Genomic DNA, 23,359 nt, shown 5'->3' on the forward strand with positions numbered 1-23,359 from the left:
AGCTCCAAGGAGATTATGTTGAAAAATAAAAAAAAATTTACCCAAAAAAAATTGTTTTTATACTTCATTCTAAGGACTTATTGAACTACCCTCGTATTTCCATTGAGAAACTATTGCAGGTTTATTTTTACTTACTTCTGTCTAAAAATAATTTATAAGACATTCGAAATAGAAAAATACAAGTGATTCAGCAAAAATTAGGATCGAAAAGATACCTAAATTTGGAAGAATCATGATGAACTATGTACAATTTTATTAGATTATATCTGTTTATTATATACTCACTTCAAAGCTAATTTTTCCAGACTGTTTCCTTTTAATGGTGTTGAAGACGTAGTGTGCGTACTTACTCGCATCTGAAGCAAGAGCAGGCAATTTTGTTTTTTAAATTACTTAAAAATTTTTAAAGATTAGAGTGATTGAAAAATTGAGCATTTTAGTTAATTTAACACTCCATTACATGCGCTGTATCTGACGGATACACAGTTGAGCGTTCTTCATTACTGGTTAGGCGCGTGGAGCGGGACTTCGTCCCACTTCCTCCTGTTCCACGCACTTGCGTAGCTCAACAGTTTAGTCTATTTTTTTGTGATGTTTTCATTACCTACTTGGTAGTCATGCGATAGGTACCAAGTTCTAATATTGAGTGCTATGTTTATTTGTGCGTTCATACATTCATGTTCTATGAGGTTAGTTGTACTTGGTGTGCTTAGCTTTACTAGACTTAGTTTACTTTTCGATTGAGACAGCAGTGCCATTACAAGCACGAAGAACTGAAACCTATATATGTGTTACCAGAATTAAATATTTTTCGAAAGTTGTATAGATTTATTCACTTCGATTGACGAGTAAACATATATTGTTTTTTAACAAATTATGTACCAATCGACCCACAGGACTTAGAGGGAGTTGTGCCTCCAGCTGGAATTCAACTTGCAGCTCCTGTCGTTAAGAATCCTCGAATTGACCTTCTCATCGGGGCTGGCTCATTTTGGGATTTATTAAGCACGGAACCACGAAGGATTCTCTGTCCACACGGTCCATCACTACAAAAAACTGCATTGGGATGGATTCTAACCGGCAAAATGCCACGATTTTACCATTCGAAGAGCAAAAGCACAGACTGTCATCTCATCACCATCCAGCAGTTGCACAATCAAGTTGAGTGACTCTGGGAGCTACAAAAAAGCGGATTCATTCAGTAGGACGAAAATTGAACAGGGATCCCCATCTCAAGGATGGCTAACATGCATTCATAAATGAGTATGAATCTTCAGGCGACATGACGGAGGATTCACCAGGAAATATGCACTCTGATTGTGCATCATATTATCTGCCTTATTATGCGATTATTAAACTGGACATCACAACTAAGAAATTGCGTGTAGTTTTGAATGGATTGCAGCAAACATCGTCAGGATTGTCCCTGAACGATGTACAGCACGTTGGACCCACAGTTCACGACGATCTCTTCTCAATTGCACTGCGGTTTCGAAAACATAAATATGTAATTTCAGCGGACATTGCCAAGATGTACCGATGTATCTACGTCGACGAGCAACAACGCAAGCTACAGAGGATTCTGTGGCGAACTGACTGCTCTCAGCCACCATTCTTAGCAATTCCCTGCCTACAACAGCTTGGAGAAGATTCCAGAGAACAATATCAAACTGCAAGCAGAATTATCATCCAATATTTTTATGTGGATGACCTCCTCACGGGCGCGGACACTCTCGAGGAAGCTCGAATTCTCAAGAAGCAACTCACGTCTATTTTGGATCCAGCTGGCCTTTTTCTTCGGAAATGGGCATCCAACGAAAAACGACCAGCCAATTGAAGATCGAATCATTCAGGGAGATAAGAATCCAAAAACATTGGGATTGCTTTGGAAATCAACCACTGAGGAACTTCGATATTCAGTGAATTTTTCTAAGCCATAAAATGTGATAAAAAGGACAATTCTGTCACTCGTCGCACAAATTTTCGATCCCCTTGGCATTGTGGCTCCTGATATTGTACGAGCAAGGGTTTTCCTCCAAGAACTTTCGAAAGTTAGTTAGATTTGGATGAAAATTTGCCTCAAAAAATGCATGCAGAATAGATAGAGTTTCGAGACGAAATGGATGTTCTCAACCAAATCAGTGTTCCACGACTCATTCTATGTAACAACCCAGTTGAAATAGAATTGCACAGGTTTTGTGATACTTTTGAGAAAACTTACAGAGCATCTATCTATGTACGTTTGGTGGATGATCAAGGAAATGTCACAGTCAATCTTTTGTGTGCTAAATCGAGAGTGGCTCCATTAAAAAAGATTTCTTTGCCTCGTTTAGAACTTTGTGGAGCTCTATTACTGGCTGAATATTTTCACAAGATTAGTACGTCACTGGATATGAAATTCGATCATTCAGTTTTCTGGTATGATTCGTCGATCACACATTTGCATGGATTAAGGGTCCCTCTTACAAGTGGGAAACTTATGTTGCCAACAGATCTACAAAGATTCTAGAACTGACAAAGAAGGAATTTGGAATCACGTCTCATCCTCAGATAATCCAGCAGACATCATCTCAAGAGGAATCAATCTAGCTGAATTATTGACATAAGACCTCTAGTGGCATGTACCAGCATGGCTATCGCGGGATCCTGATAACTGGCCCACTTCACTAATAGTCGATCTTGAAAACGTTCATGAAATGAAGAAAAATTTTACTTCGAGTCAAATTACTCTCACAAAACGTGATTCAGGTATTTTTGAACTTTTTTCATCATTCATGACAATGTGTAGGGTACTTTCGTGGTGTTTTAGAATTTCAAACGCTTTAGCTAGGCCCACGATGGATCTCAAGACAGGCTATCTCACACTAATTGAAATAGAATCAACAAAAAATAGTTTGATAAAAATGGTACAAACAGAATACTTTCGCACTGATATTCAGGCTCCTGAACAAAAAAGAGAAATCTCCAACTCGAGCAAACTCAAATCACTTCAACCATTTCTCAACGACTCAGGATTGCTCAGGGTGGGCGATAGACTATGGTACGACCCGATTTCCCAAGATCCGAAGCATAAAATTATTTTAGCTGCTGATCATCTATTAACACTTTTAATTATTATGGACGAACACAGCCGATTAATGCACGCTGGCTGTCAAAGCGTAATGTGATCTCTAGGAACTCGTTACTGGCCACTCTCATCTAAAAACGCAGTCAAGAATGTCCTTCAAAAGTGTATTCGATGTTTTCGGGTGAGACCAGTACGCACAGAATACATCATAGAAAATTTACCTGCCGCACGAGTAACACCGTCTCGTCCTTTTAATTCCTGCAGAGTTGACTATGCAGGGCCGTGTCTCGTTAAGGATAGAACTCGAAGTAAAACGATCACGAAGGCATATCTATGCATACTCGTATGTTCCGCGACTAAGGCGGTCCATCTGGAATTGGCAACGGATATGTCAACATCGGGATTCTTGAGCTGTTTTCATAGATTTATATCTCGACGAGGTCTTCCACAAGATGTATACTCGGGCAACGGAACCAATTTTGTTGACACTAAAAATGAATTAAATCAACTCACAAGACTGTTGCTTACTTCAGAACATCAGGAACGTGTGCCGAATTTCGCATTTCGAGAAGGAATACACTGGCATTTCATTCCTTCTCATGCTTCACATTTCGGTGAATTATGGGAGAGTGCCGAAGAATCAGTAAAATATCATTTGATTCAGTTTGAAGTTTCGCTTCTGTGTAAAGAATGTCATCACTCTTGATTTTCTTTTGATAAAGAAGACTCGAATTTGGTCGGCATTTCTTCTTGCTTCCAAACTTTTTGAAGAAGATTGTAAAGAACTTCGTCAAAGAAGTGTGGTAACTTTGAATATCAGAAGGCGATGAGCAAACTTTTTCTGCTGGACCAAAAAGAATCCACCCAAAAATAGTAGCTTGTGCGATTGGATCATTATCTGAACCTCGGCGGAGACCTTCTTCCAGAATTTCACCGTAATAGTCAGCACCGATGATAATGTACACGCGGCTAGTTGATTAGAAATCAGGGTCAGCAAGTAGAAGTCCTTCTAAGTGCGGCTAATTTACGTTGCTGACATCAAAAGTTAAAGATTCTGAAGTCAGTTTTTGTAGAATGTGAGCAGAAATTAAGCAATCTGACGAAGATTCACAATAAGGTTTCAGCTCAACGGATGCTACGCCTCGAGTTCTACCAGCTTCCACAGCTGCAATTCTCTTTAATCGTATCGATGATGCTTGTCTCGATAATAGGAGACGCTAAATAAACTTTCAGAGACAAACGATATTTGAGAGTCTGGATCGACGAACCCTTTAACTTTCATGCTCTCACAGATGTGTATATCTCCATGGCTTCTCTCCCGAGAATAAGTTGAGAAGCCGGCACATCTTAGAGAGGTCGATGCTTTAATTTAGCTCTGCCGGGAGAATGAGATTCCTCTGCTGTTGAGCTTTGACGCAGACTCCTACCGTATCCTACGCGATACTTGCACATCTCTATGCTCGCAAGATCTGAGGAGTAAGACAGTAGGCTGGAAAACCGTTGATAAGAATTTTATTTTTGACCACAAATATATCTTGTTCTAATTAACCCTAGGGAAATCGGCGGTTTCAAAGATCTAAAATCTTAGGAACACACTCAGAGATTCATACAAAGAGGAACACAAAGGCTGGCTCGTAGGATTCCCCACAAACTAGGCTACCATAGATACGTTACATAAAGATGCGGATTTTCTGTGAAGGGCTCTGGTTACAATGTTAAAAAACTCTGGCTGAATTTTCAGGTACATGTATTGGAAGCTAAAGTTATTCATGTAACTGAATTTTCAAGTACGTGTACTTTAAAATTAAGACATGATAATTGGAGAGTAGATCCCTGGCGGTATCCAGTGCTGTAGATACATAGCATTTTGGAAGGTGCCTTAGGGTGACTGAATTTAAAATAAAATGAAGTAATTTGGAATTTAATTAGTTAATATATTAGCAGTAAAAGAATGCATAATTTAACGTGAAACATATTAATTGCATAACCTGTCAAAATTATTTGAAATCAAGATCTTGCAACACACCTATTGAAAATTATGGCACTTGTACATTTCGGTTATTTATTATTGTAAAGTAAAATGTAATAATATATCAACTATTTACATTTTGAAATTGTTGCCATATTGATAAAATCATATTCCTGTCGAAAAAAGATAAAAGGTTTCATGCCCAGGATATCAGTAAACATTTCTTTCTCGTTAAAGTCTTTTTTCTCTCTAGGCGAATTAATTATTTTAAAAACATGTTAGAATCCGAAAATTCAATTAATGTAAAGTGACTTATAGGTTATGTTCAGATTTAGGATTTTTTCTGCATTATTATGTGTAAATTGTATTTTCAAACATCTGTGAATTATAGAATTATAATAACTATACAGTTTTTTTATGAAAGAAAATTAAAAATACTATTCTAGCACAATAATATAGAAAGAAACAATTTTCTATGATTGAATTTTCAGTTACATGTAAATTAAAATTCAATAAAAATACATTGAAATCCCTTTCAATTACCAGTACCTGAAATTTCAGTTACATTTGCACATTAAAAGTGCTTGAATTTTAAATAATGCTCTAACCGTGTACGTGATATGAGAATAATTGCCTTAAGATTACAACCAAATTTTAGAAAGGAATAGGGTAGTAGCACCCGCAGAAACTCTTTATAAAGACAAGAGCGTCATACAATAGCACAAACAGAACTAAAATTCCTTCAGACTGGGACATCTACAAGAAAGCTCAGTATGAATACAATAAATGTATGAGAACTTACAAACAGGAAGATTGGAGGAGCTTTTGCGAGGAATTTCAGAACATTTCAGATACAGCAAGGCTCTACAGGATCCTGGAAAAAAACTTGGAGGCTCACCTCCTACTCATAAGGCTCGATAATGGCGAGTTTGCAAAAGAAAAAGAAGAAAAACTGGATCACATGGTAGAAGTACAATTCCCAGATATTCGGTAAACTCAATACGACTGAAAAAAGGAAGGCTGGGGCTAGGAGAGGAAGAAGGCCGATTTTAATGTCCCCGCCAAGGTCACTGATATCAAGAAGGTGGAATGAGCCGTTGGCCTTTCTGCCCCTTTGAATCACCGGGGACGGATGGCGTCTTCTCAATGCTCTTACAAAAGGACTTATAATGTCTTACAACTATTTAGGCCAAGCACAATTATTCAACCATTTACGATTTAAATAAAATGGTTGTAGCGGTACAATATGGAGTAGCCACCCTTAAATATGTGTCATCAGCATAGAATGATGACAGAGTGGCCTTCATAACGAAACTTATGAATAAGGGCTGTGCTGCTGCTGAAGATTCCGGTCGGTCTGCTTAACGTCCGTCATTAAAAAGACGTTAAAGACACTTTTCGAGAGATATATCAGAGATGAGGTGCTTTTAGCCTCTCCACTGCTCTGCACTGAGGACAGCTCACCTATCAGACTGGCTGCTGCACAGAATAATTGTAATAGTTTTTTTTGTAACGGCAAAAAGTTTAAAAAAATATAAGACCTATAACGCTTGTTGACTGCTACACTTCAAACGCATCGCCTGTAAGTAGCAGTTAACATGCGTTATACGTCATATATTTTTTTAACTTATAACCATTGCAAAAAAAACAAAAAACTATTGCGATTATTCCGTGACCTTATATAGGGAATTTTAACGTAGAATCCGAATTTCAACAATTTAAAAGTTGATGTTTCTGTGTTTTCTAGTTTTTTAAAAAGGAACAGAATGGGGACCCAATGGGGTCTTTACGGGTACTTTGTAGACGCTCCATTCGGTGCCTCCGGTCCGCCAGGGACGCTCTATTCTACCGTGGCAAAAATGGAGCAACACCTTGCGCAAGAATGGTAGAATTCAAGGTGTGGCATGCCATACCAACTAGTAAGCTGAACAGGAAGCATCAGTTTTGGTAAAGCAGGGGGTTTCTCTATCATTGCTCCTGTGGAGCATTGTAGTGGACGGCCTTTTTCGTAGACTCTTTGTGATCTCTGTTATTAGGGCTCATCCGAAAATGTTTATGGATCTTAAAAGATCGGCGCTGCGCATCATTAAGTTCTGGTAGGACAGCTCAGGGATCTCGGTCAATTCAGAGAAAGCCAGCCAGTTTATTTTAACGGGAATTACAAACTGTTAAGAGTCCGTCTTTGAGACAGAGATTCTGGCCATCCTACGATGCGCTCAGACATTATTATACAAAAAGCTGCTTGTAGGCAGATTACAAACTGCTCGGACAGCCCAGTGAGACTAACTACAGTTCAAAAACCAGACAGGACATTAGAGCTGGTTTGGTTATGCAAAAAGGCATTCATTCAATTTGCAGCAAAGAGAAATGTGACCCTTATAAGTGTTCCTGGTCACCCAGGGATCATGGGTAACGAAAAAGTGGTCCAGCTGGGGAAACGAAGCGCAGCAATTGAATACAAAGACCAAGAACCTGTATTGGGAATACTGAAAACAAACCTAGGGTCAGCGATAGTGAAACCTATCCTGGGCTATACGTATAGGATAGACAGAGCCAAGGAAATTCTGAAATTATCCAAAAAAAATAGTAGTTAAAATGCTTACAGGGCACAGGGCATGTCGAATGCTTATGCCCGGCATTAGCTAGGCTTAGGCAACAAACTCTAGAGGTCCATTTGATGGAACCCGAGGATATTATAAAGCGATTAGTGGTTGACATCCTGGGCATCACCAAGCGATCTGTAATCAACTACTGAGAACGAAAACTTAAGGGTGTGCAACAATTGTTTTTATATCTTGAGCGCCAGGGGATCCCTATCGGGGCTCTCCACCTGACCATAAAATGCACTAAAATTAGACTATAAGATTGGGAACAAAGGAGAAAAATTGGAAGACTTTTAGGGATGGGTATTGACAAATCGTTACGTTAATTTATAGACTAAAAGATAAAATAACTTACCGCCCTGTGGAAAGAATTGTGAAAATATCTTCTTAAAGGCTTCTTCATCGACGAGTCCAGTCGGGCACTCCTGCTTGAATCCCCTGTATATTAGCTGGATCTCCTTCCGAGTGAACCTTGTTGTCGCCGCCAGGATTGTCAATTCTTCAGGTTTGTGACGACCTCCAAGAGCGAAAGTTGAACCCCCTAAAACGTCCCCGAGATCTTCAAGTTCAGCCTCTGTAAGATTCAATCCCCTTATCTCCTACGACTGTATTATCGTTAGAGGTGCTCTTTTTCTCAGGTAACCAGTCTAGACGTGCACGGAGGTTTCGGTATTTAACTAAGATTTTTTCATCCTCAATTATAAGGTTGAACAAAAGTCAAAAAATCTCGAGTGGAAAGAGAGGTAGGCTTCAACATTTTCAGCAAAGAGATGCTTAAGACTTTTTCAAATTGTGCCAGACAAATCAATTTAGATTCTCTATATAATTTATTCATGATTTCAGTGACTTATTTATTTTATTCTGAAATTACTTTATAGTGAAAAAGATGAACGAACAGAAAGTAATGAATTGATTCAGATATAAAAATTACTGACTGAATCCATTTAAAATCAGCCGGGCAGTGTAACTTTAAGTCACAGAATAATTCGCCTTTTAAATCTTTATTTCAGGAAAAATAAGTCGATACGTATTATACCAGTTTGAGTAAAAAATCATATCAACGAACTTGTAAGTATTTTAAGTTTTTGAGATGCTTATTAAGAAAATACAGATTTTATTTCCTGACTCTGGTAAGGTTAATTATTGTTCATTTTCAAAACCCGCTACAAAATGAACAAAAAGTGAAGAATTAACAAAATGACGGCAGTTTATCTGTAAATATTAAAAGTAGATTTTTTCAAAAACCCCACCATTTCTTGGTGTTGACCAAATTGCACTGACAGACTTTTTGTTATAATAAATGATGAAAATGAATGAGAATTTAGTATAGTATCATTTCAATATATGGAAAACAGGGTTTGCGTATCAAAAATTAATATGGCGGTTTACAGCCGTCAAAACTAATATTTTTGTTTCAAACAAATGGAAAGGATTTTGCATGAAATCTTATAAAACTTGCAAAAATTTAAAATTCACTATATCAAAGTTGACGAGCAAAGTTAAAAGGATAATAATAAATTTTATTCGAAAGAGCAAAAACATCTTTTGAAGTTGCCATACAAAGCATATGAGAATCTCAAACGACTATATGAAAAATAACTCACTCCACCAAAAGATTTATCCATCAGAAGGAGGAACTAAATACACAAATTAAATACAATTAAGTACGGAAACACACGTACAATTATTATTTTTATTATTATGTACTTAACTTATTCACTACATATATTATCGCACGCTTAATCGCTATAAAAATCTAAACGGTTGAGCGGTGAGATTTGAACATAACTTACCTAAAGCACTAACGCATTCCCTAACAACTAAACCCCACGGCTAACTTACATTATGGAATATTTGGCAAAAATCTCGGCTAAGCAGCGTACCTTGACAACTCAGGGCACTATAACAAATATCTGAGCCCTTTTTCACGTGTAATTTATGGCTTCAGACATTTTGTTAATAGATAGGTTAAACATTTGAGCACTTTCATTGATTAAATTGATTCCTTATAAAATAATATTTTTTTATCGGAACTGATAATATTATTGTATGAATAACATTCTCTAATTTGATATCTGAGTAACTCAGTATAATAAACTTGACTGTATTTAGGTGTAATATTTTATAAATTGTACTCATCGCATTGAATCTTATTAGGGTAAAGGGGGGCAGCGCCAACCAGTGGGGCAAAGGTGATTTTCCTTATAGCATGGCTATTATTTAACAATTTTAGTTCTACTTTGCATCAAATAAATCTATTTCATCAGAGAGATTTTGTTACTTACTAAAATCTTGAAAATTGACGTTGCAAGAGAAAAATTATACAGAAAACAGTTTTTATCACGAAAGAATGGAAGTTTCGCTGACAGAAATATAAAGTTTTCAACTCTATTGACAATACTTACCGTATAAAAATTTGATATTTGGACAGATAATATAATATCACACAATCTAATTATATTAATTAGACGTAATTCAAGTCCAAAATATAATATATCTCATAAATAAGTGAAGCTTGACCAGGGGGACAAACATGACGAAAATAACATTGACAAGTGTTTAGGTGGAACACGTGTCACAAGTTTCGTCGATAAATGATCGGCAATGTAGAATAGCAACTTATCTTGTGGGCTACATGGAAGAAAATATTAAATACGTAGGCATAGGAAACACGGGACTAGGCATTCCATCCTAACTTGGGCGAGCGGGGTTGAATCCACGGGAGGGGGGAGAAATCCATGACTGGGGAGAGCCGCCATCTTGCGATGTGCCATTTGATTATGCGCACGAGCATTTTTGCCGAAAAACTGTGCATGAAAATATAAACATGTGGGCGCTGCCATGTTTGTCGCGGGACATCAAAAGGTGGCGGACCTCCCCCCTCATTGCATTACCTCCGCAATGACATGCCTAGTCCCTTGTTTCCTATGTCCATGATTAAATATTATTATTATGAATCCGGTCGGTATGCAGTTGTCTTGTATTGGTACAGTATAAACATTGCGTGAATTCCGTTTCCAGTAAAATGTCAACGAATAAGAGGTTATATTACAGCTATCTCTATTTTTATTCAAAATAACTTATTCTTCTCGTTGAGCATCTTTAAAAGTAATTTTTCCAGTACATAAAATACCCCAGAAGCAAACCATCATATTTTCTTATCTTTAAATGTTTTGATTTTCATAAAAAGCTGCAGACGGCTTTGCCCTCAGGTGAGGGGCAAAGCCGACGAAATACAGCATGTTAGAAATAATTAAATTACCAAATCATTGTTTTTTTGATGTGATTAATACTTATAGAAATATAATATAATGTGGAACTCGAAATGTGAAAAAACTGGATCAATTCAACATCTTATTAACTTTAAAAAAAACATTGACTTTTAACTTGTTGACGCTGCCCCCCCCCCCTTATCCTACCTTAGTGTACAAATTTCATAAAAAAGAATAATTCCTAATGTTTCAAATCCCATAGTAGATGAAGGAATTCTAAATAGAAAGAGTTAATTATTATTTGAAATGTTGTCAATCAAAACCTTTCGGCTGAATCGGAAAAGGCGGAAACAATCGAGGAGCATTCTCAAACGAAACTACATGAAAAATCAAGAATAATGATTTTTTATAGTTCGCTATGCGTCTCAGATTTTTGTCAACTTCATATTCACAATATCAATTTATAAAATACGTTTTGGAGATTATGATATTCACTATTTTTCTTATTCGAATTATTTTTCCAAAACTATATTAATATTATAGAATTAATACTATATAAGAATTAACACTATAGTGTTAATTCTTGAAATGGAGATTCATAATAATTCGTATTTAGAATACTATTTTTTCGTCTTCGTAATTTAAATACACGTATGATAATATTAATCTTCGGCATTGAAATACGAATAAGTATAATAAAACCTCGGTTTTTCCTATTTTGGAACGATATTATGCTAAATTCTAATTTATTTTTTATTTATTCTAACAAAAGGTATCTCGGTGTGGTATTCAAATGACGACACAGTGGGCACAAGCGTTAAAGAACATCTTTAAAACGGCTTAAAAATGTCCTACGTTCCATAAACATACAATGTTCCAGAGACGTTTTAAAGACATTTTTCGAAAATAAAACGTTTTTAGAACATTATTTGGTCTGACTGAGGATAGTTTTTAAAACGTTCAAATGATGTCTTTTGACTTGTACGTCCAAGAAACGTTTTTAGGACGTTCCAATTATGTTATAAAATGTTGTGCCCACTAGGGAATCATTTTTTGTAAGTATAATCCATGCCAAATTATTTTTCAGACCAAAATAATTTTTTTTAATTGAATTTTTACATTCTTCTGACAAAAAACAGTCCATTTTTTAGAGCAAAAATGCTCGTGGTCCGAAAAATGAAAAATTGGACCAGGAAGATAAAGTCGAATTTAATAGAAAACCGCATTTTCTTTAATTTCTCGAATATTTTAAAAAAATTCGTGTTTATACTTGTACTATATAATGCAGAAACTCTGTTTTTAAATGAAATTTTGAATTTTGTCGCGATTGATGCAAGATATCATAAGGAAATAAGGTATTTTTCGTACACCTTTCTAAAATGAACGAAGTTTCGTCTTAGCAATTTGTCAAATCTGTTCTTTTTTTAAAGAAAGATGAAAACTTTAATTTAACAAAAAAAGATTAGTGAAAAACGTATCAGTATTGAAAAAATCAAGTTTGAATATTTTGAGAAAAATCACCGTGATCTCGTTGATTATCATGATTTGAAAAAGTTTAAAGAAAAAATGTGTATTTTTTTTATTAAATGGCGCTTAAATTTAAAATACTTATAGCATTGCGAAAATAATTATTTTTTCAAAGCCGTAAAATACGTGTCCTCTTATTTCCTTTGAGAAACAACATATGTAAGAAGTGAATGATTTTGTGACTTGAAGTTTACAGACTAATTTTAAATGGATTCGGATTGCTGTATTCTCTTAACTGAATAAATAATGACTCGGTAAATAAATTAGCTTCTTTAATCAGAATGGATGTATCAAGTTTTATTTGTTTACTTCTCAGCTTGTTATCCGAAGTTGGATTAAAATAAAGTAAATAGTTCATATAACCACACCAACTTAGACAGTCGAAATTTATAAATAACATTAGCACCTTTCTGAATTTTATTCGATGATTCACTATTAACTGAATGTAAATTGTCATCATCAAATAACATAATAGTCATCAAACATTGATCTTCTGGTACAGTACAAGTCCGATAACTTCCCAACTTCGGGGCTATAGAGGCGGGAAATTCCAGGAATTGCGAACTTATCAGATGCCCCCTCTATCAGCACGATATTAGGTGCGCGCATGCGTAAATCATGGGTACAAATCATGAGCAAAATAGCACACGCAGCTCTGGCCACCAGTGTCTCCAGAACGTGAGATTTTTCGGCCCCTACCACTCTCCCATCTGGGAGCGACACATTCAAACGTAGCGTGTCGGTGAATCGACTCTGTTAAATACTGCGAAGCCCAGCCTCGTGTAAAGCCGAAAATGCACGAGCAGGAACCCGAGTTCTCCCGACTTCACGAATGACGATCTAGCTGCTCCTCAAATCTATTCAGGTTTTGAAATCCTGAGTTACCTTAGAACCATTATGCTTATTGTGAAGAGGCAAATATAAGTTAAATTTTCAGATAAAAAATAGAATTTTCCACGAAAGAAATTAATTTTCAACTAAAATTATAATGTTTCAACGAAAAATTTAACACATAAATTTTCAGTCGAAAAATAATTATCAACTCCAAGAAATCAAAGTTTCCACAAAGGGTTTTAATTTCCAAGCAAAAAATTAAATTTGCAAACAAATAATTTAATTTTCAACCCAATAACTTTTTACCGAAAACAGAAATTCACAATTTTTGAAATCAATTTTAGAAAACAAAAATTTTTGTCAACAAAATAGACAAATTTCCAAAAAAATAGATGAACTTTTAACCATTTTATACCAAAATAAAAGAAGTTTCACCAAACAATGGATTTTCATCCAAAGAAATGAATTTTTGATTAAAATAGATGAATTTTTAAACAAGGAAAATAATTTTCTACCAAAAAAGAAGAATCTTTGACTGAGAAAGGTTAATTTCCTACAAAAAAAATTCAACTAAAAATGATACAGTTACATTTTTAGTATGAGAAAATTTTTTTTCAACAATAAAAAAATTGTTTTTTCAACAAAACAGAGAAATTATCAACCAAAACAGTTATTTTAAAAAATTTTAATTTTAAAATAGTTTAACTTTTGATGGGAGAAATGAATTTTCAACTAAAAAATGTTTTAAAACACACACACAATCGAATTTACAACAGAATAGTTCAATTTTTAAACATATAATTGGATTTTCAATTAAAACATTATTTTTCACTTAAAAATGAAATGGAATGAATTCTGAGCGAAAATTAAAAAAAGATCAAATTTTCTAACATTATTTCGTAATTTTGCCATATTATATAATTTTTTTAAAAATAAGGAATTTAATTCTTATTAAGCCTTCTTGCGCAATTTTGTTGTACCATTTTTTGTTATATTTATGTTGGTTTGTAAAATTTTCTTTCAAGTTTGAGTAAGTTTACGAGATTTTCAGAAATTTTGAAACTATTAAAAAATAATTAAAACTTGTAAAAAAACCAGGAAAAAATTGAATAATTCTTAAAGATTAGAAGATTAGAAGGTCTGAAAATTAAAAAAAATTATTTTTCTAATAATCGTTTGAAAATTTTTCATAATTTTTATTTTAAAAAATATACTTTAAAAAAGTTCAAAAAGATTTTGAAACACATTAAACGATTTCCTAAAACTTAAAAGAATAGTGTAGAAGATTTTAAAGCTAAATGTTTCAATTTGATAAGATTAAAGATTTTAAAAAACGTAAATAATCCAGTAAATTAAAGGAATATTTAGAAGAATGAAAGAGATTCAAATCTAATTTTAAACTTAAATTTGTTAGAAATGTAGATTTTCAAAGATTTCAAAAAAATAAACCTAAGAACCTTTAAGGGAATTCCGAAAGATTTCAAGGAGATAAAATTATTTTTCTTAAAATTCTGTGAAAAAATTAGAAAATTATATAAGTCAAGTTTTTTACATCTTGAATGCTTTTTTTAAATTTTAAGAAAAATGTAGTTAGTTAAAAATATTTTTTTTGAATTTATTTTGTTTCAAACGTATTAGAAATATTTAAAAAATTGAAAAAATTTCCCAAAATGTATAAAATATTCATTGATATCTTCCAAACTTCTAAATGTCATGCTATTTTAGACTATAATCACAATTTTAAGGGTTTAAAGAGAAAAAGCAAAAAAGTTATTGACTTGACCTCATTCAAAAGACTAATTATTTGCCAAAAATATTGTAAAATTTTACTTTGAATGTGGCGTGGAAAGAAATTTTATTAAAAAATGTGTGGAATTTTCTGAACAGAAAACTTCATGAATTTCTGAACTTTCTTATTTTTATGTTTCAAGTGTATTTCAATTTGCTTTGCGTTTAGTGAAAAATTATATGCTGAAAAACGATAAGAGAAATATCTATTTCTTCAACTTCAACTATAATTTGAAAGGCGATTCTTCATAAGTCTTTTACTACTAATGGGTATATTTTTATAATTTTATTCTTGAAATATATTCCCTAAGGTCAAACATGGTACACAAATATCCTAAAATTTGTAAAACACCAGCTATTTACAGGAATTTTTAAAATAAAAATCAATGTGTATCATATTCAAATAAATTTTGGCAATATTTATAAAAGTATTATTATTTTTAATTTAAAAAATTAATGTATAGAGAGTACAGTTTTTATTTGAAATTTCAAAACGACTTTTTGTACCATGTATGACCCTCGGCCAGAATCAAGGAAAAATAATTTAAAAATATGTGAATTAGTTATTAAATGTTACAAACACTTACCTTTACAATTTTTTTCTCTTTTTATAATCATGAGATATTTCTGCATAGAATAAATTTTATTGGATTTATTTTACAATTATTTACAATCAATTTCCAATCACAATTATTTTACAATTAAAATAAAATTTTTCCAAGGAGTTTATTTCATTATCTTTCATTATCTGAAAGTCCTTCGTTTATCGACTTTTTAATATTATTTTTTCATTTTACATACATATCAATTATATCTTATCAAAATTTGATATAAAAATCTTAAATGTTAAGTGTATTTAAATACTGCAATTTTTAATGTTTCAAAATTTTTAGAAATAATTCAACAAATTTTACGTATAATTAAAATAAAATTTTTTTAAATCTCATTCAACTTATTCCAAGTTATCTTTTTTTAATTTTCAAAATTTATGTAATTACTTAATCTGATTGAAAATAATTAAACCTCTTGCGATTAAAAGCGGGGGTTCTGCTTAAAAAGAAATGTGCTAAAAGTAATTGAAAAAAAAATCATTTTAATTTTGAAGACTGATAATTGTACACAATTTCCAGGCGCATCTTTCTTATTCTTCTACAAGAATCAAGTTTTCTATTTTTTTAATCTTATCAATTCTACTCAATATTTATTGAATTTATTCGATTATTTACATTTTTTTAAATTTGTAATGCTATCGAATTAGAAAATGTTAATTTTAAAACTTTCTACACTCTTTTTCGAAATTTTAGGAAATTGTTTGATTTGTTTAAAAATCTTCTTTAATTTTCTTTTAAAGCACATTTTTCAAAATAAAAAATTATTCAAAATGTTCACATGATAATTAGGAAAATAATACTTTTTTTCTAATCTTCTCAGGTTTTATAATCTTTAAAAATTATACAATTTTTTCCTGATTTTTTTTTATTTTTCAGAATAAAAAAAATGGCCTTTAAATTTTTTCAGATACTTTGACAATTTTTGACCTCTTTTTGAATGTTTTGAAATGCTTTAAAATAATCTCCTATAAAATTCATTTTTCGAAATAAAAAATTATTTTAATTATTTCTAGGAACCTAAAATATTTTTTTTCATATTCATGAAAACTTACCAAATTCTTGAAAAACCTTTACAAGTTTTCATTATTTTTGTATCCTTTTAAGATTTCTGAATATCTCTTAAACTCACTCAAATTTGAAAGTAGATTTTTAGTTTTTAAAGCAACATATAATTTAAAAAATTGTGTAACAACATTTCACGAGAAGGCCTTATAAGAATTATGTTCCTTAATTCAAGATGTGAAAAAATTGACTCATAATCTTCTCAATTTTTCCCAGGAATTTTAAGAAAAACAGTTTTACCTCCTTGAAATCTTTCGGAATTCCTTTAAAGTTTCTAAAGTTTATGTTTGAATTCTTTAAAAATCTAAGTTTCTGATTTTGCTTTAAAATCTTCTACAGTCTTCTTTTTAGTTTTAGGAAATCCTTTCACTTGTTTAAAAACCTTTTTTTATATTCTCATTAAGTAAGTTCTATAAAATTAAAAGTCATAACAAATTTTCCTACCAATCATCATTAAAAATCATTAAAAACTATTTAAATTTGTCCTTATTTTCTTTGAAATTCGGCAAAATGAAAAAGATTGCCTTAAAATCTTCAGTTTCTTTCTTGAGAATTTTAAACATAGTTTAAAATGTATTGCAATTTTTTAAAATTATTTTTTCAAAATAAAAAATTAGAGTAATTATTCGTAGAAACCTCAAAGAATTTTCTTCATTTTCGTGAAACGTTACAAAATTCTTTAACAACATCTTTACAAATTTTAACTATTTTTTAATCGTTTCAAAATTCCTGAATATCTCTTAAACTTAGGCAAAGTTGAAAGGTCATTTTTTTTTAACCAAAATAAATTTTTTTACATGTCCAACAAAATTGCGCAATAAATTGCCTGAACTTTCATTCTCTTGACACCCTGCGAAATTCAGTTTACTTAAAAACTCCTCCAAATAGCCAGCCTCCCACCGAAAACGAATCGTGATGTCGGGGGGACTCGGGCTCGTGCTCGTGCATTTTCGGCTCTACAGAAGGCTGGCCTACGCAACATGTAGCAGAGCCGACTCACCGACACGCTACATTTGAATGTGTCGCTCCCAGATGGGAGAGTGGTGGGGGCCGAAAAATCCCACGTTCTGGAGACACTGCTGGTCAGTCACATAGGCGACCCTGAAGTCTACGCTAGATGACGCAGCGTTGCTTCTCCTGTCCACACCCCGCAAACTCATGTCTTTGAAGTTATTTTAATGTAGTTCAAATAAAGAATACAAATTATCTCTTTAAACGATCTTCTGTTTCTTCGTGAAACACACTTTCATGAATAAAGCAATAAAAAACAAATAGAAATACATAAATAATTATTCTAATATTTATTTATGATTTTCTGTTTATTTTTTATTGCTTTTTTCATCTCATTTACTTTTAAAGTTAATTATCTGAAAACTATCTGGGGGGAATGTGACGTGCATTTAGAGATTAAATAGGGGTATCGATTAAAATAAATTGAGATAGGTAGTCGGAGATTGGAAATGTAGGATGTGGGAAAGCAAAGGATGCACGGAAAACTTTACATACCACTCAATTTAAAAAAATCTGTTACAATACATAGAGGATTATAAACTACGGATCAAGCTATGCATATAGAGGGCATTTAACTTTGTTTCGTATTTTATTTTGAAATTGAACTGTTTGGGCAGTTGCCGACTTATGTTTCTGCGTAATTTATAAACTAGAATCGGTTCTTTTACCTATACTACATCTTATTCCGTTTGGTGAAAAAATAATTGCTTCAATTTTTAAAATAAAAAAATCGCAATTAATTGCAAAATAAAGTTAATACATTTTAGGGCATATCCGATTCCTTACCTTATTGACACTCTTTTAGGAAAACAACGTACACGCGAAATGAGATATGATTTTGAAAGTTGAATGATTCGGAGGACTTTTGTAGACGATTGTGTTTTCAAATTGATTTTGGGCTTAATGATAGATCACGCAATGTCTGTTTTATCTGTCATATAAGTAAATGAATGTTAAATTTATTTGTAGAGAAACTAACAATGCTAAAAACGTCGACATCTTGCATCGATTAAAGGTTAAGTGATCGAAGCAAGATGTTCACATTTTTAACAATATTAGTTTTTTACAAATCAATATCATGTCCATTTATTTATATAACCGATAAAGTAGAGACATTGCATGATCTACTGAGCCCAAGATCAACAAGTATTTTGTTTGGTCGTAAATAGGTCCAATTTAGAAAATTATTGTAAACAAAATATCGTAAATCGACAACGTTTGATATTAAAACAATTTGAAAATGAAGCAAACAACCACTGCTTACAAAATATAAGACAGTCTTCTCAGTGGAAACAGTCAGAAAGGTGCGTTCCGCTAGCACCTCCAAAACGGAATTTCAGTATTTTGTATGCCATAATTTTGGGCTTTTTTTGGGCTCTTAAAAAATAAAATAAAAAAAACAACCTCTATCTTCTAAAAATTACACTTAAAATTAGATATGCATCTAAACTAAATGTAAGCATGTCAGAATTTTCGGCTTTTTTGGGCTCTTCTTGGACACCAATACTGATTTTTGGGCTTTCTTATTTTTCTCAAAAAGCCGGGCTTTTAGGTGGAGGTGCTGACCGCTAGCATCTCCAGTATAGCCAATTTGAAAAAGCAAACAGCGCCACAATTTGGAGCCTTTTTGGGATCTTCGAAAATTTTAAAATTAAATTTGAAAAAACCCCTATCTTCTAGAAACTACCCTTGAAATTAAATATGCACCTAAGGTACGTGTAAGCATATCAGAATTTTGGGCTATTTTAGACTCTTCTTAGGCACCAATACCGATTTTTGGGCTCTTTTATTTTTCTCAAAAAAACGGACTTTTCGGTTGGAGGTGCTGTCCGTCACTACCTACACTACAGGAAATTAAAAAAAATAATCAACAGCGCCCGAATTTTTGGCTTTTTTTGGTCACTCAAAAACTGCAAAAAATTATTTTTCAAAAACCACCCCTGTCTCCCCAAAATTACCCCTAAAATAACTTACGCACCCAGCCTGAATGTAAGAATATCCGAATTTCATGCTATTTTTGGCCTCCTCAAAACACTGACAAATTATTTCAAAAAATCAACCCAAACCATTTAAAAAATATGGAAAGAAATACCTAAAGAAAAAGATGAGGAATGAGTTCGAGAAAACATATACCGCAGGTCTGAGCTATTTTTGTGCTAAACAAAAATAATAAATTATATTTACTGAAAACACCTCATAACACAAACTACTCCTAACTGAAAATAAAGATATTAAACAAAACCACACACACAAACATATATATATACATATATATATATATATTTTCACACCTCCCCCAAGCGGAGGTGTGAAAACCGTGCCGAAAGCTGAATGGCACCTGGGTGAGGTGTCTAGAACGGTGACTCTGGGATACCGGGCGACCTCTCAGAGTACGCAGCCTTATCCTTGCATGCGGGGCTCTACAAGGATGGACGAACCCCTTTCCCTAGCTTCTCGTGGGAACAACAATGACAAAACCAAACATAGTTGTAGTAAGTGCGGTTCAAAACAACAGAACGCACAGGGCTCCCGACAATGGGTCTGCCAACAATGCCGACCAATCTATAGCTACGGGAGCCAATGAAGATGGATTCAATGCGATGGATCGGCGGAATCTCGGGACCTTCAGGTGGACGGAGCGACTGAATGACGACTTGCTAGAGTGCTACGATGCGAGTGTGGCCCCTGAATGGGTTTACATGGCACGGCTGCATGCTCCGTGCTTCGAGAAACACCCGGAGCTATCGCACTTTTCGCAGTAACGTTTGCGAAACCATGCCGAACTACTCCGCAAAAGGGGCTACGTGAGCGGAACGCCTACTCTACCACAGCTAGAACAAGCCGGCAACAGAGAAAGAGAGGCGACATTAGGACCAACCGCGGACAGGCATCCAATAGAAGAAGAGCGATGCTTCATGACCCGGAGAAACATCAACACCAAGGTTTCTCTCAAGGCTAAAGATCTGGCTGTAATGGATGATGAGCTTCGTGGACATTTTTCTGAAGAATCGGAACTCTAGGCTATCAATTATTGTGTGTATAATGCAGCGAGAGGTTTGGCCAATTCGTACCGTAAAACAAAACCAACGGTTGATCATAAGACCAAAAGACGAATGCATCAACTTGCCATAAAGATAGGCCGGGCAAGACAGTACGCGTCCTGCATTCAGTGTGTGATTGACTACATCACATCTGGCAGGAATTTGACCGCCAAGGTTCGAAAGTTCGCGCGCGAACTCCGGACCCGTTATCACACACTTAACAAGTCAAAGCTGCTGAAAATCAGACAGCATATTGTTGAGAGAATACGGATACTATCTGACGCCAAGAGAAGTCTAGAGCGAAAGGAGAGGTGAGTCAGAGAAAATCAACAGTTTCTCTCTGACCCATCTCGAATCTTCCAAGACCCTCCAGTTACTGTCGAACACCCACCCAAACCAGAGGAGGTCGAAGTATTTTGGAGAGAAGTCTACGAAGTTCAGCATAGACTGGACGAAGAATCAGAAAATATGAAGAGCTTCAAGTAGTTATGTGTTGCCCTCATAACACCTGATAAAGAATGCCCACCCATCACTAAAGAGGAGGTGAAAAAGTATTAAGAGGGATAAAGAACTATTCCGCACCGGGACCAGATTGTATCAAAACCTTCTGGTGAAAGAAGTTTTCTTCAACCCGTCAGCATTTGGTCCGTATTTTCACCTCATATTTGAAGTCGGAACAGCCGATTCCAGAGTGGTTGGTGGAAGGGCGCAAAATACTTCTGCCGAAAATAGGCAACTTAACTGACTACAAGATTTACAGGCCAATAACTTGTCTGAACACGTTTTATAAGATATTCACAGCTATCCTAAATGATAGGATTGTTCGGGCAATTGAACCTGTGTGGCAAGAAATGTATGAACAACAAGGCTCAAAGAAAGGCGAAGCCGGATGTCGGGAGAACCTTCTCATCGATAGATATGTCTGCAAAGCTGCAGCATTCTACCAACGTGACCTATCGATGGCCTGGATTGATTATCGGAAAGCATTATTGCCACTGTCTCTAGCACTGTGCCATTCCGACGGGTACTTGTGCGGCAAACCTGCAGATCGAAAGTACAAGGTCATTCATGTATTTTACATGGACGATCTTAAGATCTATGCTAAAAACAGAGAGCAACTGCATCTAGCTCTAGGGATTGTCGAACGATATACTAAGGACATTGGAATGGAATTTGGGTTAGAAAAATGCTTCAAGGTTTATTTGAAGCGAGGAAAACTTAATGGAATCCCTGAAGATCCGGAGCTCGTTGATAGAAGCACCATACGACACCTTTGCGCTGCAGAGACTTATGCATACCTGGGCGTGCCACAGAGCCGCATTCAGGATGTGACATCTATAAAGGATTCTCTCCGAAGCAGATACAAACGTCTCATCCGACAGATTTGGTCTTCCGAACTGTCGGCGAGGAACAAAGTATCTGCAACGAACATGCTTGCCGTCCCGGTACTACTCTATTCATTTGAAGTAGTTCTTTGGACGAAGAACGAGCTCAGATCTCTTGATATCGGGACAAGAAAGGTTGTGCACATGAACAAAAGCATGCATCTTATGTCTTCCGTTACGCGACTGTACATCTCACGCCGTCAAGGTGGTCGCGGAATATTGAGTCTTGAATGTCTTCAGTAACAGGATTATTCTGGGTACAGCACGTAGAGTTGCAAATGGAAGTGGGCAAAAGAGCGTTTCTGTACAAAGCAGCGCAGGAGGCTGCTGAAACACTCGGACTTGACTTCAGTATTAGGGGTGTGCAAAATGCATCAAATCTTATCTATCTCGAGTACTCACTCCTGAAAGCCCGGATTAAGAAAGCACAAGGGAAAAACTTTCGTGAACAGCTCCTCGATAAGACGATGCACGGTATCTTCCACAGAAATGTGAAGGATCAGTCAATGTCTTGTGAGCTAACGTTTGCTTTCCTTAAATCGCCCGGATTCGAAGTCTGGTACAGAGGGTTTCATTTTTGCATGCCAAGATGGTGTCATTTTCACCTTAACATACCGTCGCCACATTTTGAGCCAAGACATTCCCGATGATAGCTGCAGGGCGTGCCATGCACATCCCGAGCATTTAGCGCACATACTATCTAGTTGTCCAACTCACGCGGGAACGACCTACATTCAAAGGCACAATGCGGCACTAAGAGTGCTTTATTACCATCTCTGTCACTCCTACGGCATTAACCTTAATATCGCTCCTCTAAATGCTCCTAGGAAAATTGAGTCAATTGTCGAGAATGGGAAGTGCCGCATATACTGGAACTTTATATTCTCGACAATTGTTTCTGTTGCTCACTCGATGCCTGACGTGAAAAGAAAGAGAGGTATCGAGACCTTATAAGGGAGTTGCAACGATTGTACCCGGAATATTCTGTTGAATTGATCGTCCTCATCATAGGCGCTCTTGGAGGTGCCAAGCTTTCACTTACTAATGTCCTAAAAAGCATCCCTGCGTGTCAACAATATGCTAGAACGCTTGCGGGAAAAATGCAGAAGGCGGTTGTCCTTGGGTCGCTCCGTGTTCTTAGGGTGCAACAAGGCTTTTGCTGGATCGTCGTATTGATTCCTTTACAGACTGTAACCACCTATCTCACGGTCGTGAGACGTGGTTGTGGCTGAAATTTTACCGCTATTTC

At 34.9% G+C, this 23,359-nt stretch overlaps 1 protein-coding gene across 4 annotated transcripts in view; it reads right to left on the reverse strand.

Annotated features, from left to right (window-relative positions):
- LOC117167067 (Kv channel-interacting protein 2-like) overlaps window positions 1–23,359 on the reverse strand; it is a 142,312-nt gene that overhangs the window by 61,414 nt on the left and 57,539 nt on the right. For 3 of the 4 annotated variants that reach the window (XR_004466351.1, XM_033351664.1, XM_033351665.1), the window contains exons 2-3: window positions 7,995–8,213; window positions 286–356 (exon numbers count right to left, since the gene is read on the reverse strand). Coding sequence is in view for 3 of the 4 variants with exons in the window: in XM_033351664.1 (XP_033207555.1) it covers window positions 286–356; window positions 7,995–8,213 (290 nt within the window). In the remaining variant the exon portion in view is untranslated. The remainder of the gene's footprint in view (window positions 1–285; window positions 357–7,994; window positions 8,214–23,359) is intronic. The other variant, XM_033351666.1, reaches the window with a different exon arrangement.

This window comes from Belonocnema kinseyi, chromosome 2, assembly GCF_010883055.1.
Source record: "Belonocnema kinseyi isolate 2016_QV_RU_SX_M_011 chromosome 2, B_treatae_v1, whole genome shotgun sequence".
Lineage (NCBI taxonomy): Eukaryota > Metazoa > Arthropoda > Insecta > Hymenoptera > Cynipidae > Belonocnema > Belonocnema kinseyi.